This window comes from Candida dubliniensis, chromosome 6, assembly GCF_000026945.1.
Source record: "Candida dubliniensis CD36 chromosome 6, complete sequence".
NCBI lineage: Eukaryota > Fungi > Ascomycota > Pichiomycetes > Serinales > Debaryomycetaceae > Candida > Candida dubliniensis.
Window position 1 is genome coordinate 818,978 of NC_012865.1, and position 25,432 is coordinate 844,409.

At 32.3% G+C, this 25,432-nt stretch overlaps 7 protein-coding genes across 7 annotated transcripts; 2 read left to right on the top strand and 5 right to left on the bottom strand. All coding sequences in view use genetic code 12, as the record gives it.

The window, feature by feature from the left end:
- Positions 1 to 207: 207 nt before the first annotated feature.
- On the bottom strand, positions 208 to 1,848 carry HGT10 (STL1) (glucose transporter of the major facilitator superfamily, putative; the record flags this gene model as incomplete). Its single annotated transcript, XM_002421097.1, has 1 exon — positions 208 to 1,848. The coding sequence occupies one exon, from the start codon at positions 1,846 to 1,848 to the stop codon at positions 208 to 210; it is 1,641 nt and encodes a 546-aa protein (XP_002421142.1).
- A 4,357-nt stretch (positions 1,849 to 6,205) lies between these two features.
- Positions 6,206 to 8,137, bottom strand: CD36_64310 (ADIPOR-like receptor IZH3 orthologue, putative; the record flags this gene model as incomplete). The annotated part of the gene is made up of 1 exon (XM_002421098.1): positions 6,206 to 8,137. The coding sequence occupies one exon, from the start codon at positions 8,135 to 8,137 to the stop codon at positions 6,206 to 6,208; it is 1,932 nt and encodes a 643-aa protein (XP_002421143.1).
- Positions 8,138 to 10,553: 2,416 nt separating this feature from the next.
- CD36_64320 (cyclin, putative) lies at positions 10,554 to 11,888 on the top strand (the record flags this gene model as incomplete). Its single annotated transcript, XM_002421099.1, has 1 exon — positions 10,554 to 11,888. The coding sequence occupies one exon, from the start codon at positions 10,554 to 10,556 to the stop codon at positions 11,886 to 11,888; it is 1,335 nt and encodes a 444-aa protein (XP_002421144.1).
- Positions 11,889 to 12,037: 149 nt separating this feature from the next.
- Positions 12,038 to 12,976, bottom strand: CD36_64330 (molybdopterin binding protein, putative; the record flags this gene model as incomplete). The annotated part of the gene is made up of 1 exon (XM_002421100.1): positions 12,038 to 12,976. The coding sequence occupies one exon, from the start codon at positions 12,974 to 12,976 to the stop codon at positions 12,038 to 12,040; it is 939 nt and encodes a 312-aa protein (XP_002421145.1).
- Positions 12,977 to 14,070: 1,094 nt separating this feature from the next.
- CD36_64340 (serine/threonine-protein phosphatase, putative) lies at positions 14,071 to 15,795 on the top strand (the record flags this gene model as incomplete). Its single annotated transcript, XM_002421101.1, has 1 exon — positions 14,071 to 15,795. One exon carries the CDS (start codon positions 14,071 to 14,073, stop codon positions 15,793 to 15,795), a length of 1,725 nt encoding a protein of 574 aa, XP_002421146.1.
- Positions 15,796 to 16,234: 439 nt separating this feature from the next.
- SNQ2 (ABC transporter) lies at positions 16,235 to 20,719 on the bottom strand (the record flags this gene model as incomplete). The annotated part of the gene is made up of 1 exon (XM_002421102.1): positions 16,235 to 20,719. The coding sequence occupies one exon, from the start codon at positions 20,717 to 20,719 to the stop codon at positions 16,235 to 16,237; it is 4,485 nt and encodes a 1,494-aa protein (XP_002421147.1).
- Positions 20,720 to 22,205: 1,486 nt separating this feature from the next.
- CD36_64370 (hypothetical GPI-anchored protein, putative) lies at positions 22,206 to 23,651 on the bottom strand (the record flags this gene model as incomplete). Its single annotated transcript, XM_002421103.1, has 1 exon — positions 22,206 to 23,651. The coding sequence occupies one exon, from the start codon at positions 23,649 to 23,651 to the stop codon at positions 22,206 to 22,208; it is 1,446 nt and encodes a 481-aa protein (XP_002421148.1).
- Positions 23,652 to 25,432: the final 1,781 nt, after the last annotated feature.

Below are 25,432 nucleotides of genomic sequence, written 5' to 3' on the forward strand. Positions count from 1 at the left end.
AAAAAAAAAAAACAAAAAAACAAAAAACAAACAAAAGCAAGCAAGCAAGCAAGCAAGCCACATACAAAAAGAAACTATTACTATAGGTTTAATTCTTTATCTCTTTATCTCTCTCTCTCTCTAAAATGATTATTATAATTTATCATATAAGTTTATAGTACTAATGGGAAACAAGTTCTTTATATTTTTTTTTTTTTGTTTTTTTATTTAAACATTTTCTGGTTTTTCAAAAACACCATTAGTGTTTGAGACAGTACCATCAGAAATATCTTCTTTAGTTTCGAAATTATCTTTTTCAAAATCATCTTCATAAAGACCCAAGTTTTTAGCTTCATCTTCAACTTCTTGTAATGATAATTTTGGTAAAGTGGCAGCAACTCTCCAAGGTTGTCTTTTTTCAACATAAGCTTTAGCGAAAATAATATCGATTTCTTCCAATGATCTACCAGCAGTTTCTGGATAAAAGAAAAAGATGATTGGAACAAATAAGAAATTCATAATGGCAAAATAAAGGTAACAACCCCAACCACTAGCAGCAATAAATGGTGGAGTAAACATAACAACTGCAAAATTGGTTAACCAATTGGTACAAGTGGAAACAGCAGAAGCAGTAGTTCTTGTTCTTAATGGGTTGATTTCTGGTGGGTAAATCCATGGTAATGGTAAAATGGTGAAAGCAAAGAAAACAATAAATAAATAAATACCAACGGCAGCACCTTTAGCATTTTGTTCAGTTGGTTTAATTAAACAAGCAAAAGAAATAATAAATGAAATCCCTTGTCCAATAGCACCAATTAAAAATAAATTTCTTCTACCTAAAGTATCAATTAAAAAGAATGATGGGAGAGTAGCTAAAGCATAAATGGTAGCAAACACCCCACCTAAAATCATTGATAAACGATATTGACTATGATTGAAAACGGTTTCATAGAATAATAAAGTAGAATAATAGATAGCAGCATTACAACCAGTAAATTGTTGGAAAAATTGGGTTGAAGATCCAATAAGCATTCTTTGGAAATGAGCAGTTTTACCACCAGTAAACAAATCTTTGAAACCGGCTTGTACTTTAGCGTTTCTTCTAACAGCATCAACAATAACACTAGCTTCAGCAACAATGGCATCATCATCAGGAGTAGTATCATTTAATGCTGCTAAAACTTCATAAGCTTCTGGTTTTCTATCTTTAGAAATTAACCAACGAGGAGATTCTGGTAATTGAAGAATTCCAAAAATAACCCATAAAGCAAAAAAAATTTGGAAAGCAACAGGGAATCTCCATGAAACTGAAGTATTAACATAAGATAATCCAAAATCTAACCAATAAGCAATTAAAGTACCAAATGCCACTACGGCACCTTCTAAATTAACTAATTTACCTCTATTTTCTGGTTTTGACATTTCTGATTGCCAAACTGGAATAGTAGCAGTATTCATACCATTACCAATCCCAGTAATAACTCTACCAACAACAAATTGACCTAATGGCCAATGAGGTCTAAATGGAGTAACAGAAATAATTGTACCAAGAACAATAATAGTAGCACCAATGAAAATAATTGGTTTTCTACCTAAAGTATCACCTCTAAGTAAAGCAAAAATAGCACCAAAAAAACAACCCAATTCATAAGATGCAGTAACAGCACCTTGAATAACACTATTATCTTTAGTAGCAGGAAATTCCCAATTGAATTGTTCAGCAGAAATTAATCCTGCCATTAAACCTTGATCATATCCGAAAAGTGAAAATCCAAGAGTTGCAGTAATAGTGACTGCTGCACGTAATTTTCTACCGGTTAATCCAGCAGTTGTGGTTCTTTTGAAAACTTTATCTATGAACCCACTCATAATGGAATATATATATATATAATAATTTGTTATTATCTTTTTATTTTAAGTAGTTTTGTCTTGTCTTGTCTTGTCTTGTCTTGTAGTTGAATATGTATATGGTGAAATGGTATCCCAAAAAAAAAAGAAAGAAAGAAAATAAAAACTGTCCAGATGAAATAACAAATTTGAGCAACAGAAGAAAGGATGAACTAAGACTACATTGAATTTGGGAAGACATTTGAAGCTATATTTATATTGTTTTTTTTTTTTTTTTTTTAATTTAATTTAATTTAATTTAATTTAATATAACCAACATGAAAAGACAATCCAATCCAATCCAAATAAACAAAACAAAACAAAACAAAAAAAAAAAAAAAAAATTTGGCAATTAAGATATTACACAAACATAATCATTAGAAGAGCAAGCAACAACAATAAACTAAATGAGGAAAAATTTAATATTGTTCTATTTTTTACTTTTTACTTTTTATTACTTTTTATCATTCATCATCACTGTACTATGACGTAAAACGATTTACCCAAAAGTAAGACCTACATTATTACTACTACACACCAAATTAAACACAAAAACTAATTGGAATCCACAATATATGGATTAATTTTACCTAAACTTATACACACTATACTTTCGCCGTGTGCGTCATAAGTTTATAAAACCAGATATGATACTTCTATAAAAACAGAAAAACCAAAAAACCAAAAAAAAAGTTGAATTGGTTAAAATGCCTTGAGAAAAGTTGTCACAAAACTTTTTGATTTAAAAAAAAAACAATGAAGTTTCAATAAAACCAGTAAAGTGATACATTTTCTTTCTTTATGTGGTGGGGGAGAAATGAAAACAAAAAAAAAACAGAAAGAGAATTGAAACAATAAAACAACAACTCATATTAGTAATATTATTGTTCTTCCATTCAAAAAAATTCTCTTTTCTCTTCTCTACCTCCAATAATAATAACCTTGATGTTATTTTATTTTATATTTTCATGAGATTGCTCATCTCTAATCATATTTTGTTAACCAGCAGCAACAACAACAACGACAGAGGAAAAAGAAAAAAGAAATTGCAAAAAAGAAAAAGAAAAAGAGATTTGGTAAATCTAAAATGGATAAACGGAATTAGTCAAACTAAAAGAAAAGAAAAGAAAAGACAAATCCCTCTCCCTCTCCCTCTCCCCCCCTCCCTTCGCCCCACCCCGGATTAATTAATGGCCAAGAAAAAAAAAATATACCACCCCCAAAAAAAAAAAAAAGAACATATATATTCCACTTGACACATATTACACGCCTAATTACACATTCACACACATCACACACATCACACTATATACAAATCTTTAGTAATTTAACACACCATTACGACTATTGCAATCACGACAACAACAACAATAATAATAATAATAATACTAATGATCTTCAAATAAGACCATCCTGTTGTCGTTGTCGTGGTCTTTGTCGTTGTTATTACTATTTTGTGTTTTGAAAAACTAATTGAATACGATATTAACTATGAATCTTTTATGTTTGATTTTTTTCGAGGTTGAATTAGAGGATAATGATACATATTGATAAATCTCTTTTTACCAAACAATAATGATTGGATTTACTTTTCAAAATTAGAAATTAAACAAAACAAGGATGTTCAATAAAATCAATTTATTATAGAACCTCTTTCTTTTCTTTCTTTTCTTTCTTTTCTTTCCTTCATTTCTAGAACCATATCAAGAAATAATGAATATTATATATGGCGGGGGGGTTGAATTACGTTTTTTTTTTTTTTTTTTGTTTTTCTCCACCATTTCAACTAAGCCTTATCTATAAGATAATAATAATAATAAGAAGAAGAAGAAGAAGAAGAAGAACCATTTGGTAGTCGATCTTTTCCCCACACAATTGAATTCTCGAGTCTCGAATTAACATCTTATATATATATATATATATATATGTATGGCTGGTGTACATGACTAGCCACATTCTTTCCCTCCACTTCGTTTACTGTCAAATTAACTAACTTATTTAAATTCCAACATATATTAACCAGCCCAACAACAACAACATTGACACAATTATTTTTGTGCATTTGTTTTTTTCTTTTTTATCTAATTTCTAATTTCTTTAGTTAATAATTTTGATGATTTTTTAGTTATTGTACTTCCACTTTGTCTTTACATCATTAAAAAAAAAAAAAGAACATCCCATATATATAGATATATATATATAGATATAGATATATGTATTCATGAAGTTATGTCTATATTTACACGACTTAAGTCATTATACATATAATTTATGTGTGTATGTGTGCAAATTATTATTATTATTATTATTATTACAATTTCATGACTAAAAACCCATTTTTCAAACTTCCTCGGGTATATAGCAGCAGCTCTTGTTTCTTTTTTTTGTGTACGTTTGAAGTTATAGTCGATCTTTTAAATATTACTTCAAAGGAAATGACTATATGACTCACGTCACATATAGTTCAAAACAGTGACAAATCTTAGGAACCAATCTATTATTAATATTATTGAAGAAGAAGAAGAAGAAGAAGAAGAAAAAGAAAATGCCTCAAATTGTTTCCCTGCGTCACTCCCCCCCCATTAATAAATGCTAGATGAGATTAAATTATGTATAATTAAGGCTTATAACTGCAGTATTATTTTGTAAAGAGTTAAGAGAAGATTTATCATTTTTTTTTTTTTATAAACCAATTAAAATGCTTGTTGAATTTTCGTCTCTTGTTCAATTTTTGTGTGTTTCCAAAGAAGAAGAAGAAGAATGTCTTTTGTGACACAATAATAATAATTTCTTTTTTTTTCGTCATTATACACGCGCATATTTGGTCTAGACTATTGCTGCTGGTGCTAGTACTCCTAATACTCCTAATACTACTACTACTACTATTAAAACAAACCTTGCAGGTCTTTTTATACAAAGAATGAAGTCAAACGCCAAACGCCAAATGCCAAACGCCAAACGCCAAAACAAAAGAAGAATACAAAAGGTCCAAGTTCTATGAAATGTGGAGTAATAAAATCTTCCCCTTCTCTACCACCACCCACCCGCCCCCTCTATGAAAGAAAAGAAGAGTTATTATTACTCCATTGGGTTGTGTGATTCCAACTTGTACATTGGTTCAAATTGGATGATTAGTTGAAACAAATTCCTTAATGGTCTGATAGTTTTAAAATATCATCATCGTCATCAATTTAGGAAGGAAGAATTTTCTAATTGTTGGTCATACTTGTAGAGATATTGATAATGTGATTGAAAACACGAAAAAAAAGAACAATGATGTTATGATTTATGGGGGAGGACAAGAGATTCATTTTATTTTCTTAGTTTTTAAAGTATTGTTCTTATTTCCTTTCCTTTCATCCTCCAGTTTTTTCCCCAGAAAATTTAAAAAAAACAAAACAAAAAGTGGAACAATAATTGAACAAAGTAATATTGTATCGTAAATGTGAAAAAAACAAAAAAAGGAAAAAAGGAAAAGGAAAAGAAAAGTTCCATTAGTATGTGTAATTCAAGTCAATCTATGGGTTAAATCAAATGGTTGAATGTAGGAAAGTTGGTTCGTTGGGTGATTATTATCAACAATGACCAACTACCACTTGTTTATTCACATATTTATTGAAGCCGGGGGGTGCCGGGGGGGCCGGGGGCCGGGGGGAGGGGGGGGAGCGAGTAGTACCAACTCAATAAATAAATACTTTTTCTAATTACAATAATGAATAAAGTCAATGTTTCTTTCATTCTCAATCACTATTAGTTCTCTCTCCTTCACATATTTCAATTTTTATGGATTCATTGTGTAAAATTAGAATAAACATGTATACGTATATATTTAATATTTCATCTCTTCAAATCTTGGGGCCGGGAGGGGGGGACGGGTGACGGTTGACGGGTGGGCTATTCTAGTTTTTTGGGCCGGTTGCAATTCCCCGAGGGATGGAGGATCTCGTAACGTTATTTCCCTCAGGATATTTTATTGTCATGACAACAACAACAACAACATCATCATCAACAACAACAATAGAAAGTATTAATTGTCCAATCAATAAACTTGGTCTTGTTTGTTTGTATGATTTTCTTCACCCAAGTACAAAAAAACCCATATAATTGATAAACGGTTTTTCGTTTAATTCGTGACTTATTTCCTGTTGAAGAGAAGATACTTTACGTGTTGGAAAAGCACAGAGAGAGGGAAATATGGAGGATATATCGGAATATATCAATTCATCTACTACTACTACTGCTACTGCTACTACAACAACAACAACAACAATTTAAAAACACACACACAATCACACACACAAAAAAAGAAAAAATTCCAATACATTATTACTTACTATTATTATACCAATTTTTCCAACCCTCTAAACATATCTAAAAGACAAACATAATGACCTAAAATACCTAAAACAACACAAATATGCCAAATATTATGACTAGCTAAAAAATAATCAACCCACCAAAGTGATAAGAAATTATTAGCATAAGGAGTGTTTATGGGATTTGGTTTAAAATGTTTAGCAATCAATTCTTCAAATTTTTCATCATGATCAAAAATATCATGATTAGTAGTAGTAGTAGTACTAGTACTAGTACTAGTAGTAGTAGTTGTTGTTGTATTATCTGATATATGTTGATCAACAATTTCTTCAAATTCTTCTTCAATTTCTTCCATTTCATCTTCACCATCATGACCCATTTTTTCTAATATAACATCAGTTGGTTTATAAGTATGACGATTATTAAGATGATTTTCTTCAATTATTATATCATATCTCCATCTTTCTGGAATTAATCCACCATAAAATCCAACACCAATTAAATACCATATAAAACTTTTATATAAAAGTGGAGAAAAAAATGATAAAGTTATCATAATTCCTTCATAATAAGATTTACAAATCATTGCTGTAGCTCCTGAAAATGATAATCCAAGGAAAAATCCAATTCTAATTGATCGACATTCAGGTTTATCAAAATATGATGACCAATTAAAAATAAATCCTGCTAATCCACATAATGTTGAAAAAATCATATACCCCATTAATAATTTAGGATAATTATATAAACTACAATATTCAACACTAATAATTGAACATGTAATTAAAACTGTAATACCAGTATAATCAACACAAGCAAATGTTTGTCTTGTTGGATAATGAGCAAAACAAGAAAAAGTATGCCATAATGAAGAATTAATTAAACATTTAATTGCTGCAAAAAGAAACATATACATGATTAAATTATCCCCCCAAGTAATTTGTTGGAAAATATTACTATTAGGGAAATGATTAATACATATATAAATAATAATTATTAAACCAATTAAATGACTCCAAATATTCATTGATTCATTATGATTAAAATGAAATATCAGTTTTAACATCAGAATATGACTAAGGGAAAATCTATATCCATTAATAATATATTTATTTTCTCGCCAAATTAATGGTAATTCATAATAATGTAAATATCTATTATTGGAATTTTGAAGAGCACGATTAAAATTAAAATAACGAAGCTTACTAAATATAATATCATGAGTATAATCATCAGTTGCTGAAGGTTTATTTTCTTTAATAAAATCATCAATTTTAATTAATTTTTCATCAAAATATTGTATGGTAGTAATGATCTTTTGTGATAAGATTTCTCGTTTATTTAAAGATTTCATTCCTAAATTTGTAAATTCTTCTTTAAATTGACCAATATTTATACTGTTATTGTTATTGTTGTTATTGTTGTTGGTTCCATTATTGTCATTTTGATTGTTTTCTTCTTCACTATCACTATCACTATCGATGGCCAGACTAGAAAATAAATAATTATATTGATCAGCAAGTACTTTAGATAAATATTCTAAATTATTGAATGAATTGGATAACACTGATTTCTTAATTATTCCTAATCGTTCATAAACCATATTTAAATTATTTATTGAAAAATCTCGAAACAGTTGTAAACTTGAAGTTGATGATGATCTTCTAGATCGTCCTAATGGTCTTCCACCACCACCACCACCACCATTAATGGTGCCTTGTTGTTGTTGTTGTTGTTGCTCTTTTTTGGCATTCTTATCAAGTTTGAAAAATCGTTCAAAATTATCTAATCTTGATTCTATTGATGAAATGAAAAGATCCAATTTTTCCACTAATAAATCTTCAGCAGTTTGAACCACTGAAGAAGTAGAAGAATCTTCATCAGTTTTGTTCTTATCATTATTAGATCTATTTCTGATTTCACCAGTAGATGCTAATTCAGTAGCAGTACTCATGATGGAGGGGAGACTATGACTATTAAAGTAATAGTTGAATGACTAAATGACTAAATTACTTAATGAATAAATGAATGAATGTAGTTTTATTTAACAAGAAGAAGAAGTTAAACTAAGGTTGAGTTTTTATCCATGGATAATAATAATAATATAAATAAATAAATAAAATGTAACTTATGGAAAACAATAAAAAAAAAAATTTTTCTTTCTCTTTCTCACGTTGTTGTTGTTGTTGTTATAGTTTAATTAAGTTTAATCCCTCATTAATATACAACAACTAAAGAAGAAGAAGAAGAAGGGCCGATTTAGGTTTCTTTTTTTTTTTTTTTTTTTTTTTCGCTTTGATCTAAAACCGGAAATAAAGAAAATAGGGGAAAGAGGGAGGGAATAGAAGGAAGGAAGGAAGGATCTGCACTAACTATGTATGTGTGTGTGTATATATATATGTTACATGTGCATCGTACACGCACCATAATTATGTCATGTGATTATCATCGAATCATTGGAAATAAATTATACAACCCGCCCCCCCCCCCACCGCTAGTAGAAGTGAAAAATGTGGTTATTTACCACCCACCTCCTAATTAATAAATGAATGTATTTACAATATTAAAAAGATTCGACTTAACGATTCTGTTGGAAATGATTTTGCAATTTTAACTTCTTTGGTCCCATGTTTCTAACATAATCGTTCTCGAACTGTTGTCGTTTAATTTGAACGAAAATAAAGGTTGTTGTAAAGGAGTCATGTTTCATGATGTAATGACAACCCCCCCTGTAATAGTAATTGTATTGGTAACCATTAATGGTGGTATTCTCCATTCACCAACTATCTATCCTTTCCAAACGAAATTCATTTTCTGCTTCTATTTAGTTTCTACCTAGGATAGATTGTAGTTGTAATTTATATTTCTAGCCTTATAACAAGAACTGATATCAGTAATAAAGTTTTGCTTCTGCCTTTGTTTGAAGAATAAACTAAAATTGTCCCTCTCGCTAAGCTTAAACTGAATAGTGGTGGTTAAGTAGAGTAGTCAATAACAACGACGACGATAGTAGCACCGTTTATAGGCCTTGTCTAGAGCCAACATTTGATATTATTCTATAAACTGACACATTGATATCACCTGTTACAATTAAACAATGTTTGGTTTAAATAATAATTAAAGGGTACAACAGTACAATCAATCGAGGAAAAGAAAGAGGGGGGGAGGGGGGCGAGGGGCTTTGGAAATTTTTGTCATAGGCTAGATACAAAATACCACCTATCAACTATTACAAATACTCTTGAAAAATATGACATCACTATCTTCTATTAAATACAAACAATAAAGACAATTAACAACAACAACAATTAGTAGTCCAAAAAAAAATCTATAAACTTTTATTGTCCAGTTGGACTAATTGTGTGGATATCATCTGATAACTTAAATTGTTAATTTGGGCATTATCAACAATCTTATAACTAAAGTTGACAGTTTTTTGTACAATATCAAATTAAATCATAATCACACAAAGAATGATAAGCCAGGGTGAACTTTTATCCAAACTCTATATGTACTACTGCATAATCATGTATTAAGTTGTTGTTGTTGTTGTTGTTGTTGTTGTTGCCGCATATCCCCTTTCAAAGAAATAGTTTTATCCTTATCTTGTGTCATCTAATTATTGGCCACTTTCTACTGTTTCATGTAGCAATATATTTAATCTTAGTTTTTAGTAAGTGGTGGTGGTGATAGGCGCGAGGGGAAGAGCAATATCAAAACAAGAAGAAAACCCCCTTAGTATGTTAATTCATTAGCTGTTTATCAGATAAGTATTATGGTTGGAAAAAGAGTGTTTCGATAAAAGAGGAATCACTTGACACAGGTACAACGTAAGAAACAAATTATCGTAAAACCATACATGGTGTCAAAACAAAACAAAAAAAAAAAAAAAAAAAAAAAGGTCGTTGCACAAATGACAGCGATAATCCATAATGGTAAATTAACTCCACGCCGCCACCACGTGCCCATGTGGGACCGTGCATCACCACCACCACATGGTAGCAACAATATTTAATTAAAAAAATTTGGGATTCTTTTTTGATGATCAATTTTGTATATTTTCAAGACAACTCCGTCCCACAGTTTCCAGATAATTCCTATAGTACTTAAATCGGCTTAGTTTTGTTGCTACTATTATATGATTCTGGGAAAAATCTAACAAAAATAATGGATTATTATTGCTAGTATTACTAGTAATTCTGATATATATATATATATATATTTTGTGTTCAAAACATTAGCGGCTTCTTTTCCAAACAGAAAACAAATTAAAAGCTGAAAGTGAAAAAAAAAAAAAAAACTATAGATATAAATAAAATATAAATTGACATCAAGAACTTTCATAACCCCTTTTTTTTTCTAGATCAACTATGCTTGTTGACAACTATATAAAGGCAAGTTCTATAAAGTTCAATATTTCAATAGCACCATGTGTGGAAATAGCGAGATATTTGAAATCAAATCAACAACAACAGCAACAACTACGACTACATGAAGATCCAACACAACTACTACATCAACCATACCCACTGTCACAACCACAACCACAACCACTGTCACAAGAAACACAATATTACTATCAACAACAACGACGACAACAGCAACAACAGCAACAACAGCAACAACAGCGTGAACATAAAAGACCACATGCTACCCCAAGAATACGTCGGCCATCATCATCGCTAACACCTATATATTCACCCAAAACCAAGAAATCAACTCCCAATAAAACCACTAAAACTCCACTACATAAATCATTAGAATCTCCATCACCACCAATAAAGAAAAAATCCAAGAATAGAATAATTGTCCCTAATGAATTTATAAGATGTGATCTTGATATTATAATAACTTTAATAAATCGAATGTTAATTTCATTAATCAAATTAAATGATAATAATAATACCACAAATATCAATACTTCAACACCTTTACCTCCTCCACCAACTCGATTTCATAGTAAGACTCCACCAGCAATTTCGATTTTTTCATATATTAATCGTCTTACTAAATTCAATAATTTAAAATCTAATGGATTAATTACTATGATATATTATATTGATATACTTTCATATATGTATCCTCATTTCCAATTGAATTCATGGACTATTCATCGATTTTTATTAGTAGCAACTATGATATCTCAAAAAGCTATGGAAGATTATTTTTATACTAATGATCATTATGCAAAAGTTGGTGGAGTATCATTAGAAGAATTAAATTGTTTAGAATTGGATTTTTTAAAAAGAATTGATTGGAGAACTATACCAATAAATAATCCAAATGTTCAACAATTATATTATAATAAATTAGTTGAAATGACTGGAAGGATATCAAATATGATTGATGAAGGTAATGATAATGATAATCGGTATAAACATACTAAATTTATTATGGAAAATGAAGATCCTACAGATTATGATGAAGAGGAGGGTCTGGAAGAAGATCTAGAAGAAGATGACGATGAGGAGGAGGAGGAGGAGGAAGAAGAAGAAGAGGGGTTTTATGATAGTGATGATGATATTAATAGTGAAGATAATATTGATATTGAAATTGAGGTTGACGATTACGATTATGAAATGGAAGAAAATAATTCAAATGTACCTGATTTGCCAAATATACCAATGTATAAATATGATAGTAATGGGTTTAGTATAGATGGAAGTTCTTCACCTCATTTAAAAAGACGGTATAGTAAAGATTAAAAACTCTAGGTATATTTGAGTTGGTATAAAAATTCTGTCATAATATAGATATTTGTTTACGGTAGTAAATGTATAATATAACAACAAGAACAACAAGAGCATGTTTCATTTTTTTTTTTTTTTTTGTTTTGTTTTGTTTTGTATTTAAATTATTTACTATATTCATCTTCTTGAGCTTGAGTGATTTCTTTAGCATCACCACCAATATTTTCAATCAATGCTTGTACTATCCAATCCAAATCTTCATTATTTAATTTTTGACCAATTATACTAATTGTATTAATATGTAAATTCATATGGGGATAACTACCTAATTTTAATATACCTTTACCATATTTTTTATCACATTTTTCTTGTAAATTTGTTAAAAATGGTGCTAATTGAGTTTCTCCTGATTTAGTAACAACATATCTTCTAATTAAATCCGATGATATTACTCGTGGTTTCAACATTGGTTCCATATCTTTGATTAATTGAGTAAATAATTGTGGTACTCCTGGTAATATATAAACTTGTTCATTTAATCCAACTATTGGGAACCATAATTTATCATCAATAAAATATTTCTCAACTATTGTTGTTGTTGTTGAATTAGATTTGGGGTTCAGAATTTGGGGTGGTGCCGGTAGAGTAGCCATTCGATAAAATGCATTCAATTGTTCAGGATTTAATTTATCAAGATATTCACCACGAATTGATTTCATTCTATCAACTACTTCTTGATCTAATTGATAATCTAATTGAAAATAATCACTAATCACTTTATAAGTTATATCATCATGAGTACTACCTAATCCACCAGAAGTTATTATAAGATCTAATTTATCTTGTTTTAATAAAATATTTAATGAATTAATTATATCTTGTTCATCATCACCACATACTATTGTTCTTTTCAATGGAATTGATAAATTATTAAAACAAAATCTGGCAAAATTATAAGAATTAGTATCTAATATTTTACCATTTAATATTTCATCACCAATAATTAAACATCCAGCATTTCTAATTGGTTTACCTCCCCCTCTAGTAGTTGTAAATTGAGTCATTCTTGATAATGTGTGATATAAACAATGACTCACACCCATATAATTGACAAAGCAAAAAAAAAAAAATTGCAACGAAAAGTGTTTTATATATTGGAACCACACTCCACAACAACTGTCAACTGTCAACTGTCAACAAGAGAGACAGCCAGTATTGTTTTTTGGTGATAGTAGTGGTGGTGAAGATTTTCGGTCTTGCTCGTACTACCACAACTGTACACGACCTATGGAAAATAAATGATACACAACTATAAGATGTGTACATTCCTAATTAGGAAGTCAACGGAGAGCAATTATACCACGTGGGGATAATCAAACGTTTTTGGTGGCAAAGTTTAATCTTCGGCTAATAATCCTCACACGACTTGGAAGTTAAACTTTACTATTGTTTATTAGTGGTAGTGGTGGTTGTAGTGGTAATTAGAAATGATTGGTTATTGGATGGAGAAAAGAAATCTGTGGTAATAAAACGGAAATAGTTACGAAAATAAAACGCGGAGCCGACACCGCAATTTAAATTATTGATAGGACAACCAAAAAAAAAAAAAAAAAAAACTTAACCGATATTCTAATAGTTAATCTGTCTACAAAGAGTCGAAAGAAAGTTTACTATTCAGAAGAAGTTAATCTTGTTTGAAGTATAAACTAATTAAAATCTTGAATAAATGGTGGGACCAATGAACTTGTTTATAAGAAGTTGTCGTTGATGATGATGATGATAGGTTGAAACAAAAAAAAAGGGGATATGCGAATTTTACAACCAACAAATAAAAAAGAAGAAGGAGGCTCTGATTCTTTTGTCGTTTAGCCACTACCTTTTTTTGTTGGGGGGGACAGAAGTAGAAAGAAAGGAATTTCATTATTACTAAGAAACTTGTTAAAACTCAAAAAAAAAAACTTCTTCTTTTCTCATATCATTTTTTATATTTCCCATTTCATTCAAAACGGTTTTTCTTTTAACAACAGTTTCATAATCCATAAGACACATTTATATATATATATATATCCATTTATAAACAAGGAAACCAGTTATCAGATCCTCAACAAATTCAAGAACAGCTTTTTTTTTTTTCTTTGTACTCTTCCATTTTTTTTTTTATTATTTTTGTTTGTTTGTTTGAATATAAATAATTATCATGGGAAATAGCCCGTCTAAAGATGATCCCCTACCGAAGTCCTCATCAAGTAATAAATCAAGTAATGGTGGCAGTTCGTCGTCATCTTCTACCGTCAGTGGTACTGACTTAGATCCTGATGAGATGGCCCCTGCGCTATCTCAATTAATGATTAATGATAAGTTAAACAAGAAGAGCAATTTCCCCCAACGCTCTTCTTCCTTAAATGTTGGTAACAGTACTAAACATAACAAGACTAGCAACAACAACAACAACAGTAACAGCAAGACTATTAGAACACTTGAAGTCGAAGGAATGTCAACATCAACTTTGGTCTCCACCACAGCCACAACAACACCACCACAAAGAATACCTTCCATACGTTCAAGACAATCGTCAGAGGTTTATGATTTTGATTTGGAAATTGGAATGTCAATGGCAAAATTGTTGAAAAACCAACAAGATTTCCCTTCGTCTTTGGAGTCACTGAACGCGTCGGTTTCTTCTCCTGTATTCACCACATTAGGAGTTGATACTAAAGATGAAGATCTGCTTCTGTCAATTAATTCAAGCCCTTGTGATACCAAGAATAATGTCATCGCTAATAAGCAATTGTCGTATCCTGAAAATATGTCAACACTGAAGAAATTAGACGTTATTGATGAAATTAACTCATTGGAATCTTCTCCCTCAAATTCAAGTAAACTTTCTCAAGCTAATTTAAGAAAACATAATAAAACCCTTGTGCATCAATTAACGAAAAGGATTTCCGATAGTTCTACTTCAAGTGCATCTGGTTCGCCTCCTTTAGTTGGTACTTCTCAAAAATTGGAAGTTGATATTGATAACATCATTGCAAGGTTATTGGCGACGAAAAAGAGATCAACTTCTCGTAAAACCAAGAGTCGTTTGCCAGTGGAAACAAGTGAACTTAAGTATGTTTTGGCCAAGAGTAGACAGATTTTTTTGGACCAACCAACGTTATTAAGATTGTCACCACCAGTGAAAATTGTCGGTGATATTCATGGACAATTTCATGATTTGATCCGTATTTTCAATTGCTGTGGATACCCACCACATTCAAATTATTTATTTTTAGGTGATTATGTTGATCGAGGTGAAAAATCTTTAGAAACCATTTTATTATTACTTTGTTATAAGATCAAGTATCCGGAAAATTTCTTCATGTTAAGAGGTAACCATGAATCAGCCAATATCACAAAAATTTATGGGTTTTATGATGAATGTAAAAGAAGATTGTCAAATCATAAATTATGGAAGAATTTTATTGATGTTTTCAATGCCTTACCCATTGCTGCAGTGATTAACGATAAAATTTTCTGTGTTCATGGTGGACTTTCTCCTGATTTAAATAATTTTGAACAAATTGAAAATATTAAACGTCCTACTGATGTTCCTGATAAAGGATTATTAGCTGATTTATTATGGTCTGATCCTGATCCTCTGGTTAAGAATTTCTCCTTGACAAATTGGCCGAAAAATGATCGTGGAGTTTCCTATGTTTTCGGTAAGAAACACGTTGATTATTTCTGTTCGAAATTCAAATTGGATTTAATTGTTCGTGGTCATATGGTGGTTGAAGATGGATATGAATTCTTCAATAAACGTAAATTGGTTACGGTGTTCAGTGCTCCTAATTATTGTGGTGAATTTAATAATTTTGGTGCTATTATGAGTGTTGATAAACATTTATATTGTTCATTTGAATTGATTAAACCAATTTGATACAATTGGGTTTTTTTTTTTTTTAATTGCTGTTGAGTTTTTTTTTTTCTTTTTATATTGCTTGTTTGTTTGAATAGTTGTTACTGTTATCCATCATATATTATGAAGTTATGATATTGTTACACAGTTTTCTATATTTTTTTTTTTTTATTATTTTGGTTACAGTTTATTTTTATTTTATTTTTTATTTTGCTTAGGCATAAAAGAGTTATTTTTCATATTCTTTTTATATCTATTGTTATAGTTTGTTACCTTTGTATATGTTTATATGTTTAGAATAAATACATATTGGATTTTATAAATGTTAAGTTTTTTCAACGACTGACTAGTGTGAGGAATAAACAAGATAATTTACAAAAACACAATCTCTATATTATTTACTATAAACGATATCCCATATAAATATAAAAAAAATTTACTACTAATGTTGTTGTGGTTGTTAGATTTTGGATTTTTTGAATTTGCTAATCAATCCAGTAACATTCAAAGATATTTTTCTATATCTTATAAAGTAATAAAGTATTAAGCAAATACTAATATTGAAAATAATGTAAGCACAGAAAAATCCAATATTTCTCCATCTATAAGCAAACTTAACTCCAATGGTCAATAAATATTCATCAGCATTGCTAAAACTACAATACCCACAGTTTGAAGTTGCCCCATCATCAATCAAATACCCACCATGACGACTAATAAATGCACTAGCAAATTCTTTACAAGTTTCTCCTGATGGTGGATTAAAATATGATAATTCTTTAGCATTGCATCGAATGGTTCTATCATGTAAAAATGATGAAACAAGATTCTGGATGAAATAAGTATATGGTGATACTTTATTCATAAATGTCCAAAATCCAGGCATAAGATCGACTGGTTGAACAACTCCAGAAAATGATACAATAAATGTATACAAGAATGAAACAATCACTGAAGCACTCTCAACATCGGGGGAAACATACAGCACCATTAACCCAAATGAAACAGCAAAGGTTTGAAGGAAAATAGCTTGACTGAAATAAAAAATTCCAGAATGCAGAGCAACAGTGTTCACTTGGGTAGGGAAATAAAGACAAACAAACATAATTGTCCCACCAATAATCATATAAATCACTTCAAATATGACTTGTGGTAAAATTAAAAGCGACCAATGATAAGTGTTTGATAATTTCTCACGAACCTCATAAATATCTCTCAGAGCTGCCTTTTCTAACATTTGATTAATAAGAGGAGCAGCAATAACACATGATAAAAATGCACAAAACATACCATTTTGAGCACCAGTTTTAGTATGTTTCAATCCAAAGAATGTAAACCCAATAAATAATCCAGCAATTGTCATCAAGAAAATCTTTGCTGCAATGTAATCTGGATCACGATAAAAGATCAAGGAGGTTCTATGGGTCACATGACGGAATTGGTACCAATACGGAGTAGCATATTTGCTGGTCAGGTTCTTTTCTGATGATGATGTAGTGGTGTCTGCAGCATTTTGAGCTGATTCTTTGATTAATTCATCACGCTTAGCATCAGTTTGTACTTTTTCTGGTGATTGAGCCCAAATGTCACCCCAATCAAATTCAGTAGATGCAGTTGCACCAGCACCAATTGCTTCTAAAATATATTCTGCTGGATTTTCCTTATCATCACAATGACGAGCTCCATTTCTTTCAAAATAATCCAATATGGTACGTGATCTTGGACCAATGTCTCCAAAATAAGTGACAATCCCACCTTTTTTCAATAACAACAACCGATCAAATTCTTCAAATAAAGTGGCTGAAGGTTGATGAATAGTACATAAAATCGATTGTCCAGCATTGGCTAAATCTCTCAACAATTTAACAATGGCCCAAGCAGATTGTGAATCTAAACCTGAAGTGGGTTCATCGAGGAAAAGCAATAAAGATGGTTTGGCAACCAATTCAACCCCAATCGACAATTTTTTACGTTGTTCAACGTTTAATCCATTACCTAACCTTCCAACAACGGCATCGGCATATCCACGCATATCCAACACATCAATGATTTTTTCCACATATTCTAATTTCTCAGCATCACTTACATCATTAGATCTTCTTAACCTAGCTGCAAATTGTAATGATTCTCTCACCGTGACTTCAGAAAAATGAATATCTTGTTGTTGGACATAACCAGTACGACGACTAAATGATGTATCCAAAGGACGACCATTGACTAACATATCACCAGTTATTACCCCAAAATCAATACGTTGAGCCAATACATTTAACAATGTTGTTTTACCTGCACCTGATTCACCCATCAACGCAGTTAATGTACCAGGAACACAGTATCCACTAACATTTTGTAACAATTGACGCTTTTTGCCTTCATAAGGAATTACATAATCGACATCTTTCCAAACAAATACCCCCTTAGCTTTCAATCCTTCATCGACAATGGCACCTTTTTCATCATCCAGTTTGCCTTGAGAAAGAGTACCATTAGACGTAGCAGTTGTATCACCGCCCGATTCGATATCTTCTTCTTTTCTTTCCAGGGGCAATGTGATATGTTCAGGAACTTTACCTTTTAAAAACAATAATTTATCACCACCTCCAGTAATTGGTTTAACGTATTCAGTACCAAGCGTGGCAATAGTAAGGAAAAATGCCAAAAACCCAAACAAAATCCCTAAATTTCTCCAAACATGACTGAATCGATAAGTATAAGCAATTCTTAAATAATCATCACCTAAAACCCAACTTTGTCCTGGAACAGACCCAATAAATGTACAAACTTGTTCACCAGCACCTAAATTCTCATATCCTGGTCCTGATGGGGTAAGGTATTGAGAAGTACATTGCATTTTACGACCATGGAATTCAGAAGCAATAACGGCTTCAAAAGCATACAACACTGGGTTGATGTACGAGATCCATTTGAACCATGGATGCATTGAAGGACGCTGAATCATATATGATGAATACATTAATGATGCCAACACCGAAATCCCACCCATAGCATTTGCACCAGCAATACTCTTGTTGATTGCGGCAATTGCTTGAAACATTGATTTCATTGTCAAATGTAGCATGATAACAAACAAATAACAAATGAAAAACTTACCGGCATCACGAGCTAAATTGGATAAGAAATACAAGATAATGACAAAGAACGTATTGATGAAAATACTAATTGGAATAGACATGACAAAATTGGAAAGGGAATCTGCTGATGGATGATACATGGTATAATTTTTTTGTTTCATCAAAATTGGTCGACTACTAAATGAAGCAGAGATTTCTGCTAATCCCATTAAAGACATAAACAAAACAGCAAAGAAAATGACCCCACCTCGAGAAAATGCCCCGGAAACATCATCAGGGGTATTATAATATAAAGAACCAGCAACAAAAGCTTGAGCAACTGAAGCAAACATAAGTGTCAATGTATAAGCACTATCACCCAAAATTCTTTGATAACTTCTAATAAAGCATAATTTCAATTGTTCTAAATAACTAATCGTAAAAGGAGATTTGGTTCTAGCACCTTTCATTTTCTCTTGTTGAATTGATTCATAATATTTACCTCTAGTTTCATCTTCATCAATTTCATCATTGTAGTCTTTAATTTCTTGCATTAATTCTTGGTATTGTGGCGAGTTCAACCAATAATGTTCAAAATCTTGTGCTGTTCTAGGAACTTTATTTTCCCAACCAGCTCGAGGAAATCTACCAATTGGGTCAGTAATGGCTGTTAAGAATTCTGCCGTGGATTGTCTTGGTGGACATTCCCAACCCATATCTTCAAAATACTTCTTGGCTTTATTTGCTGGACCGTAATAAATTTGATGGCCATCGTAAAGCACAGTGACACGATCAAAAGTTTCATAAATACCTTCACCAGCTTGATAGATGGTGACGAATGCCGTTGTTTTCAATAATTTAGTTGAAGTTCTAATGGCTTGAGCAAATTCTAAAGCTGTTGATGCATCCAATCCTCTAGTAGCATTGTCCCAACAATAAATTGAGCCATTACATGCTAATGCTTCAGCAATAGATACTCTCTTTCTCTCCCCACCGGAAACACCACGAACAAAATCGTTACCCACTTTAGTATTATAGGTGTGTCTTAACCCAAACACAGTAGCCAATATTTCCTTTTTAGCATTGATGAATTCATCTCTAGTGACTCCATTGATTCTCATTTCTGGTGTTTTACAGGCAATAGCAAATGTCAAAGTTTGATCAACAGTCAAATGAGGGAAATGCACATCCAATTCGGGATTATAAACCAAATCATTCTTGAACAATTTCAACATTTCCGATTGTGGTAATCCATCGTATCTGATATCACCAGTGACTCCCTTGTATAAATCAAAATCAGTCCCACTTAATGCCTTTAAAAAAGTAGTACACCCAGCACCTGGTCTACCTAAAACCAATACTGATTCACCAGGTTTAGCAAACCCATTCAAATTTTTCAAGATTTTACGTGGTGGTGTTTTCATTTGTGATAATATTGCTTGAATACCACCAATTGGTCCTTTCAATAAATCGGTGACAGTGGGAGCAATGGCAAAGGATTCATCAACTCCATAAACACAAAGATCTTGGAAAGTAATCCCACTTTTCCGTAATACTATTCCTTGTTTTTTAGCAAAATAAACAAAATTGGCCAAAATCTTGGCTAAATTGAATTCATCTAATCTTAATTGAAATTCTCCTTCTTTATTAGTCACTTGACGTGAAATTTCTCTTGATATAGAATCAAATTTTTCATCAAAATTGTGCCGATTAATCGATGACACCGTTCTTACTAAATGTAATCTTCTGCTTTCATCATTATTTTCATCGTAATCATTGTAATCCTCATCTGTTGAAGGTTGTGTTTTGTGGTGTTGCTGACCAACATACTCTTGAAGTGATGAACTTGAACTTTCAATATCCTCTGATGACATATTGACCTGTTTTCAGAATATGTATCTATTGGTTGAAGATATAAATAAAAAATACCGAAAAGTGAAAGGCTATAAGAAAACAAGATCTCGTTTGGAAAGAAAAGAAAAGAAAAAAGAGAGTCAAAATTCCGAGAGATGCCAAACTGATATATATTTATATGTGCAAATACTCGTTTTTGTTTTAACCTATGCAAGTAACACAAAAAGAAGAAAATACTTGTGGATACTATTAATCATCAATTAATAAAGAAGAACAACTGGCAAAACAAAACATATTTCCATCCCGTATTTCTCCCTTTTCTTATGATATGTGTGTATTACAATGCATTGAAAAGTCCGTTACTTCTTAGTATTGCTAGCATCAGCCGTTTGTTTTTACTAGGTTGGTATCTTGGAGCGAAGCAATCTTACAACTATTAACGATTCTCTAATCACTCCCTCCCTCCCCTCTCGTCTCTCATTCACTGTTGTAACATTCACCAAAAGCTAATAATCTCCTTCTCTGCCTTATTCTTTATTATCAATTTGCGTTCTTGTGTGAGTGATTGATATTATTTTCTTTGTTTTAGTGTAAAGTTTAAACAAGTTTTTAGTAATATTACTAAGACAGATTGTGAGTGAAGAAATTGATGCAAAATGAAATATACTTTTTTTTTTTTTTTTGCTTGTTTGCTTTTAGGCAATTCCAAATTTTTCACCCTAGTTATCTCCGTTTTTGTTATTTTATCCCGTTTTTTAATCTCCGTTTTTTTTTTTTTTTTCATTTGTCCATTTCGTCCGTTTATTCCATCTCATCTCTCTTTACACATATTTCTGTCCTTTTCCTTTATTTTCCTTTTCTCCGTGTTGTTGAAAAAGATTTTAGACCAGACGGATTTGGGTGTGGCTGAAATAGTAGAATAAACCTAATTCCAGATCCTTATTTCGTTTCGAAGTACTATCGTAGTAGGATAATTATAAACACATACTACAAAATCTAGTAATACATGGACTGTTCATTTACTTGAGATCCATGTATTAATTGTCACATATAAAGTCTACAAACTTCTGGTGTAGACCAATCGTATTAGTCAGTTTCATGGGCCATCAGTTCTTGTTAATTAGGAAAGTCAAACCTTTATTGTGTTTTTTAATTGTTCTCGGAGACCGCGTAGATTTGTATTGTTTCGTTCCGAGCTTATTGAAAAAAAAAAAAAAAAACATCAAATGTTAAATATCTGGTTTCATATCGTATATGGTGCAAAATAACACAGATGATTAATAAGTTACTAATTGCCACCTGGTAAGAAAAATATATACCGGAAGAATGGGTTCTCTCAACCCATGACGATCGTTCTTCACGTACACCAGAAGTTTGACAAACTTTTTCCTATTAAATTATAATTATCCTAATTACTAATCAACGAAACTAATATTAAACGCACAAACAAGAATTTAAAACCGAAAATATGTAAAAAACAACGAAGCATTGATCTCAACTTAGACCTTATAATAAGTTCAAAGCCAAAGCAACTAAAGAACCAAAAGTCACAGTTGGAAGAGTAGCAGCAATACCACCAGATCTAGTACTGGAACCAGAACCTGAGCCTGATCCAGATGAAGTTGAAGAGCCGGAACCTGAATCGGAACCGGAACCGGAACCAGATCTAGTCGAAGATGATCCGGAACCAGAACCTGAACCTGAACCTGAGCTTGATGAATCTGAACCACTTCCACTTCTTGTAGCAGAACTTGAACCTGAACCTGAACCTGATCTGCTGCTTGTTCCATTAGCAGATCCTGAGCCAGATGTAATAGTTGTCATACTACCTGATCTGCTACTTGTTCCATTGGCAGATCCTGAACCTGATGTAATAGTTGTCATACTAGCAGCATTAGAACCTGAACCTGTAGTAGCACCAGTTCTAGAAGCAGTACCTGATTCTGAACCAGTATTGGTGGCTGTTCTGGCAGCAGCAGCAGCAGAACCAGAGGCATCTGAACCAGAAGCAGCATCAGCAGCAGTGGATGCGGCATTAGCCTCAGCAGAACCAGAAGCATCTGAACCGGAAGCAGCACCAGAAGCAGTAGCAGCATTAGCAGTGTCTGAGCCAGTGGCAGCACCAGAAGCAGTAGCAGCATTGGCAGCGTCTGAGCCAGTGGCAGCACCAGAAGCAGTAGCAGCATTGGCAGCGTCAGAACCAGTTGCATTTGCTGGGTCAGATGCAGCGTTAGTAGCATCAACAGCAGCAGTAGATCCTGCATTCGTAGCATCTGTAGCACCTGTACCATCAGTAGAACCAACATTCACAGCAACTGCAGTACCAGCAGTGTTGGCGTTGTTTGCATCAGCAGTTCCACTAGCACCATCATTACCATTAGTAGCGGCGGCAGCATCAGTGGCAGCACCATCAGTATTGGCTGTGTCAGCATTAGCATCTGTAGCAGCACCATCAGTATTGGCTGCAGCAGCATTAGCATCTGTGGCAGCACCATCAGTATTGGCTGCAGCAGCATTAGCATCAGTGGCAGTACCATCAGTATTGGCTGCGGCAGCATTAGCATCTGTAGCAGCACCATCAGTATTGGCTGTGGCAGCATTAGCATCAGTGGCAGCACCATCAGTATTGGCTGTGGCAGTGGCAGTATCACCGCCTGCAGATTGACCTTGAGAGCCATTACTTACACCAAAGTTACAGTAGTAGGCACGAAGATCTTGGGCAGAAACGTTGGAGTCATAGTTGGAACAGTCACATTGAGCCAATTCAGACCAATAGCCTTCATCACCACACAAACATCTCAAAGTATCAGATTGAGAACCAACAGTACCGGCACCACCACATGATTGTTGTTTTTGGTAGGCGTTAGTACAGTGGTCGTTACAAGTTTGGTCAGCTCTTTTTGCGGCAAGGGCAATTTGGAAAAGTGCAAAGAATAATGGAGTTGATCTCATGATGACTGTGGGTAAGGTTCTTTTGTTGATTTATTTGTGTTTGTAAAAGAAAGATTCGACAATTTTTGCTTAAATTGCAACTTCTGGCTGAACTTTGGTGGTATTTATACAATTCGAAACATGTCTATTTCTTAATTTGGCGGCGCTTGGTTGGGCCGAGCAATGTGAGGTTTGTTATTGCTGTTGTTTACACGGCAATTTGAGCCTGCTTCTTGCATTAGTTACTTACAGAGAAGGAGGCTACTAGTTGCAGCATGATAATTTCAGTACTTTTTCGTGTTTTACTTTACTAAATTGAGAAATCACGGTGACTGAAAAACCTTCTACCAACTGAAATTTCTATGCATATGAACGACCACAATTCGTTATTAATTTTTCTCTTAACAAATTTCAAATTTCAGATTCACGAAGAACGGGTTTGTGTATTTCTTTTCTTTGTCACCAACCAAATACTATGAAGAAACGCGTTGGAATGTTGTACAAGTTTGGAGCTAGCAGGGTCTCTCTTGTAACACAAATATCCAATTCCCCAATGTGGTCGGATGTACAAAACAAACCATAACAACTGTGAGTTATAGTTCTACATAATAAATAAGCAAATATTGGGATCAATTTAATAATGTAGAATCAGGACAGCAAGTTGTCTTGTTGTCACCTGATACTAATAATTTGCCAATGTGTTCAACAAAGCCCTAATAATAATTTATATGTAGATACTGACGATAAGGATTATTGCTGCTTCCAACTTATAATACTCTTGCATTTGATGTTTACATTTCTCGCCAACAAGGAATTGTATTCTCAACTATGTAAACTCCTTGGGCTTTCGACTGCATTGATTGGGCTTTAAATGTGGTTTGAGGTACAATATTTACCGAGTGGCTGGAATTAATGATTGGATACGATAAAAACATTGTCTGTCTGTTCCCCCCTAAACAAGGTTAAGCCGTGCTCAATTGGCAAAAGGTTTTTCAAGAGTAATTTAGAGTCGAGTTCTCAACAGATTTATTGATTTTGTGTCTTGTCACGTACGCCAAATTTCTTTCTTCTTTCTAAGCCCAAATTGAGTCATTCTTGTACAACATATAACTTTTAATTAATTCAACCCCCCTGAAATTTCGTGACTGGTAAAGAACTAAGCCCAACAATTACTTTTTGTAACGAAATGGTTATTTTGTTTTCCTTGACGGTAACTTTTTTTTTTCTTTTTGGTTCATTCCAGTCAAGAAATATTGGTTCTGCAAAAAAAAGAAATTAGCATAAATTGGCCTTGGCAAAATTTCTGAAACGATATCCCGAAATTTATTCCAACCAAAAATGGTTCTATTTCTTCCTATTTGTTCATTCATTCCACTTGATTATTGAAAAAAAAAAAAAAAAAAAAAAAAAAAAAGAAAAAGAACTTCCTTTCTCCTGAAAACTGTAGTGGTGGCTTCTGATTATTCGTGTCAGTCAGTCAGGCGGGGCCAAGAAACAAATAAAATTGCAATCGACAACAACAATCTTTGTTTTGTTAATTTTAAAATTTTAAATCGTTCCTTGACACGAATTTTTGATCTAATTTATAATTTAATTAGTTATGGGGTATTTTAGTTTCCAACTAATTGCATCGTGTTGGTCTTCTGGATAAAAAACAAAGAGATTCATTAGTGTAAGATTCAGAAGAAACTAAATACGTGCTTTCTATTGTTCATGTAAAGCGTTCTATTCGTGTTTTTAATGTTATTAGTCGACAATTTCACTTACAAACTTGCTTCCTAGAAATATTGCCCATTTGTGTG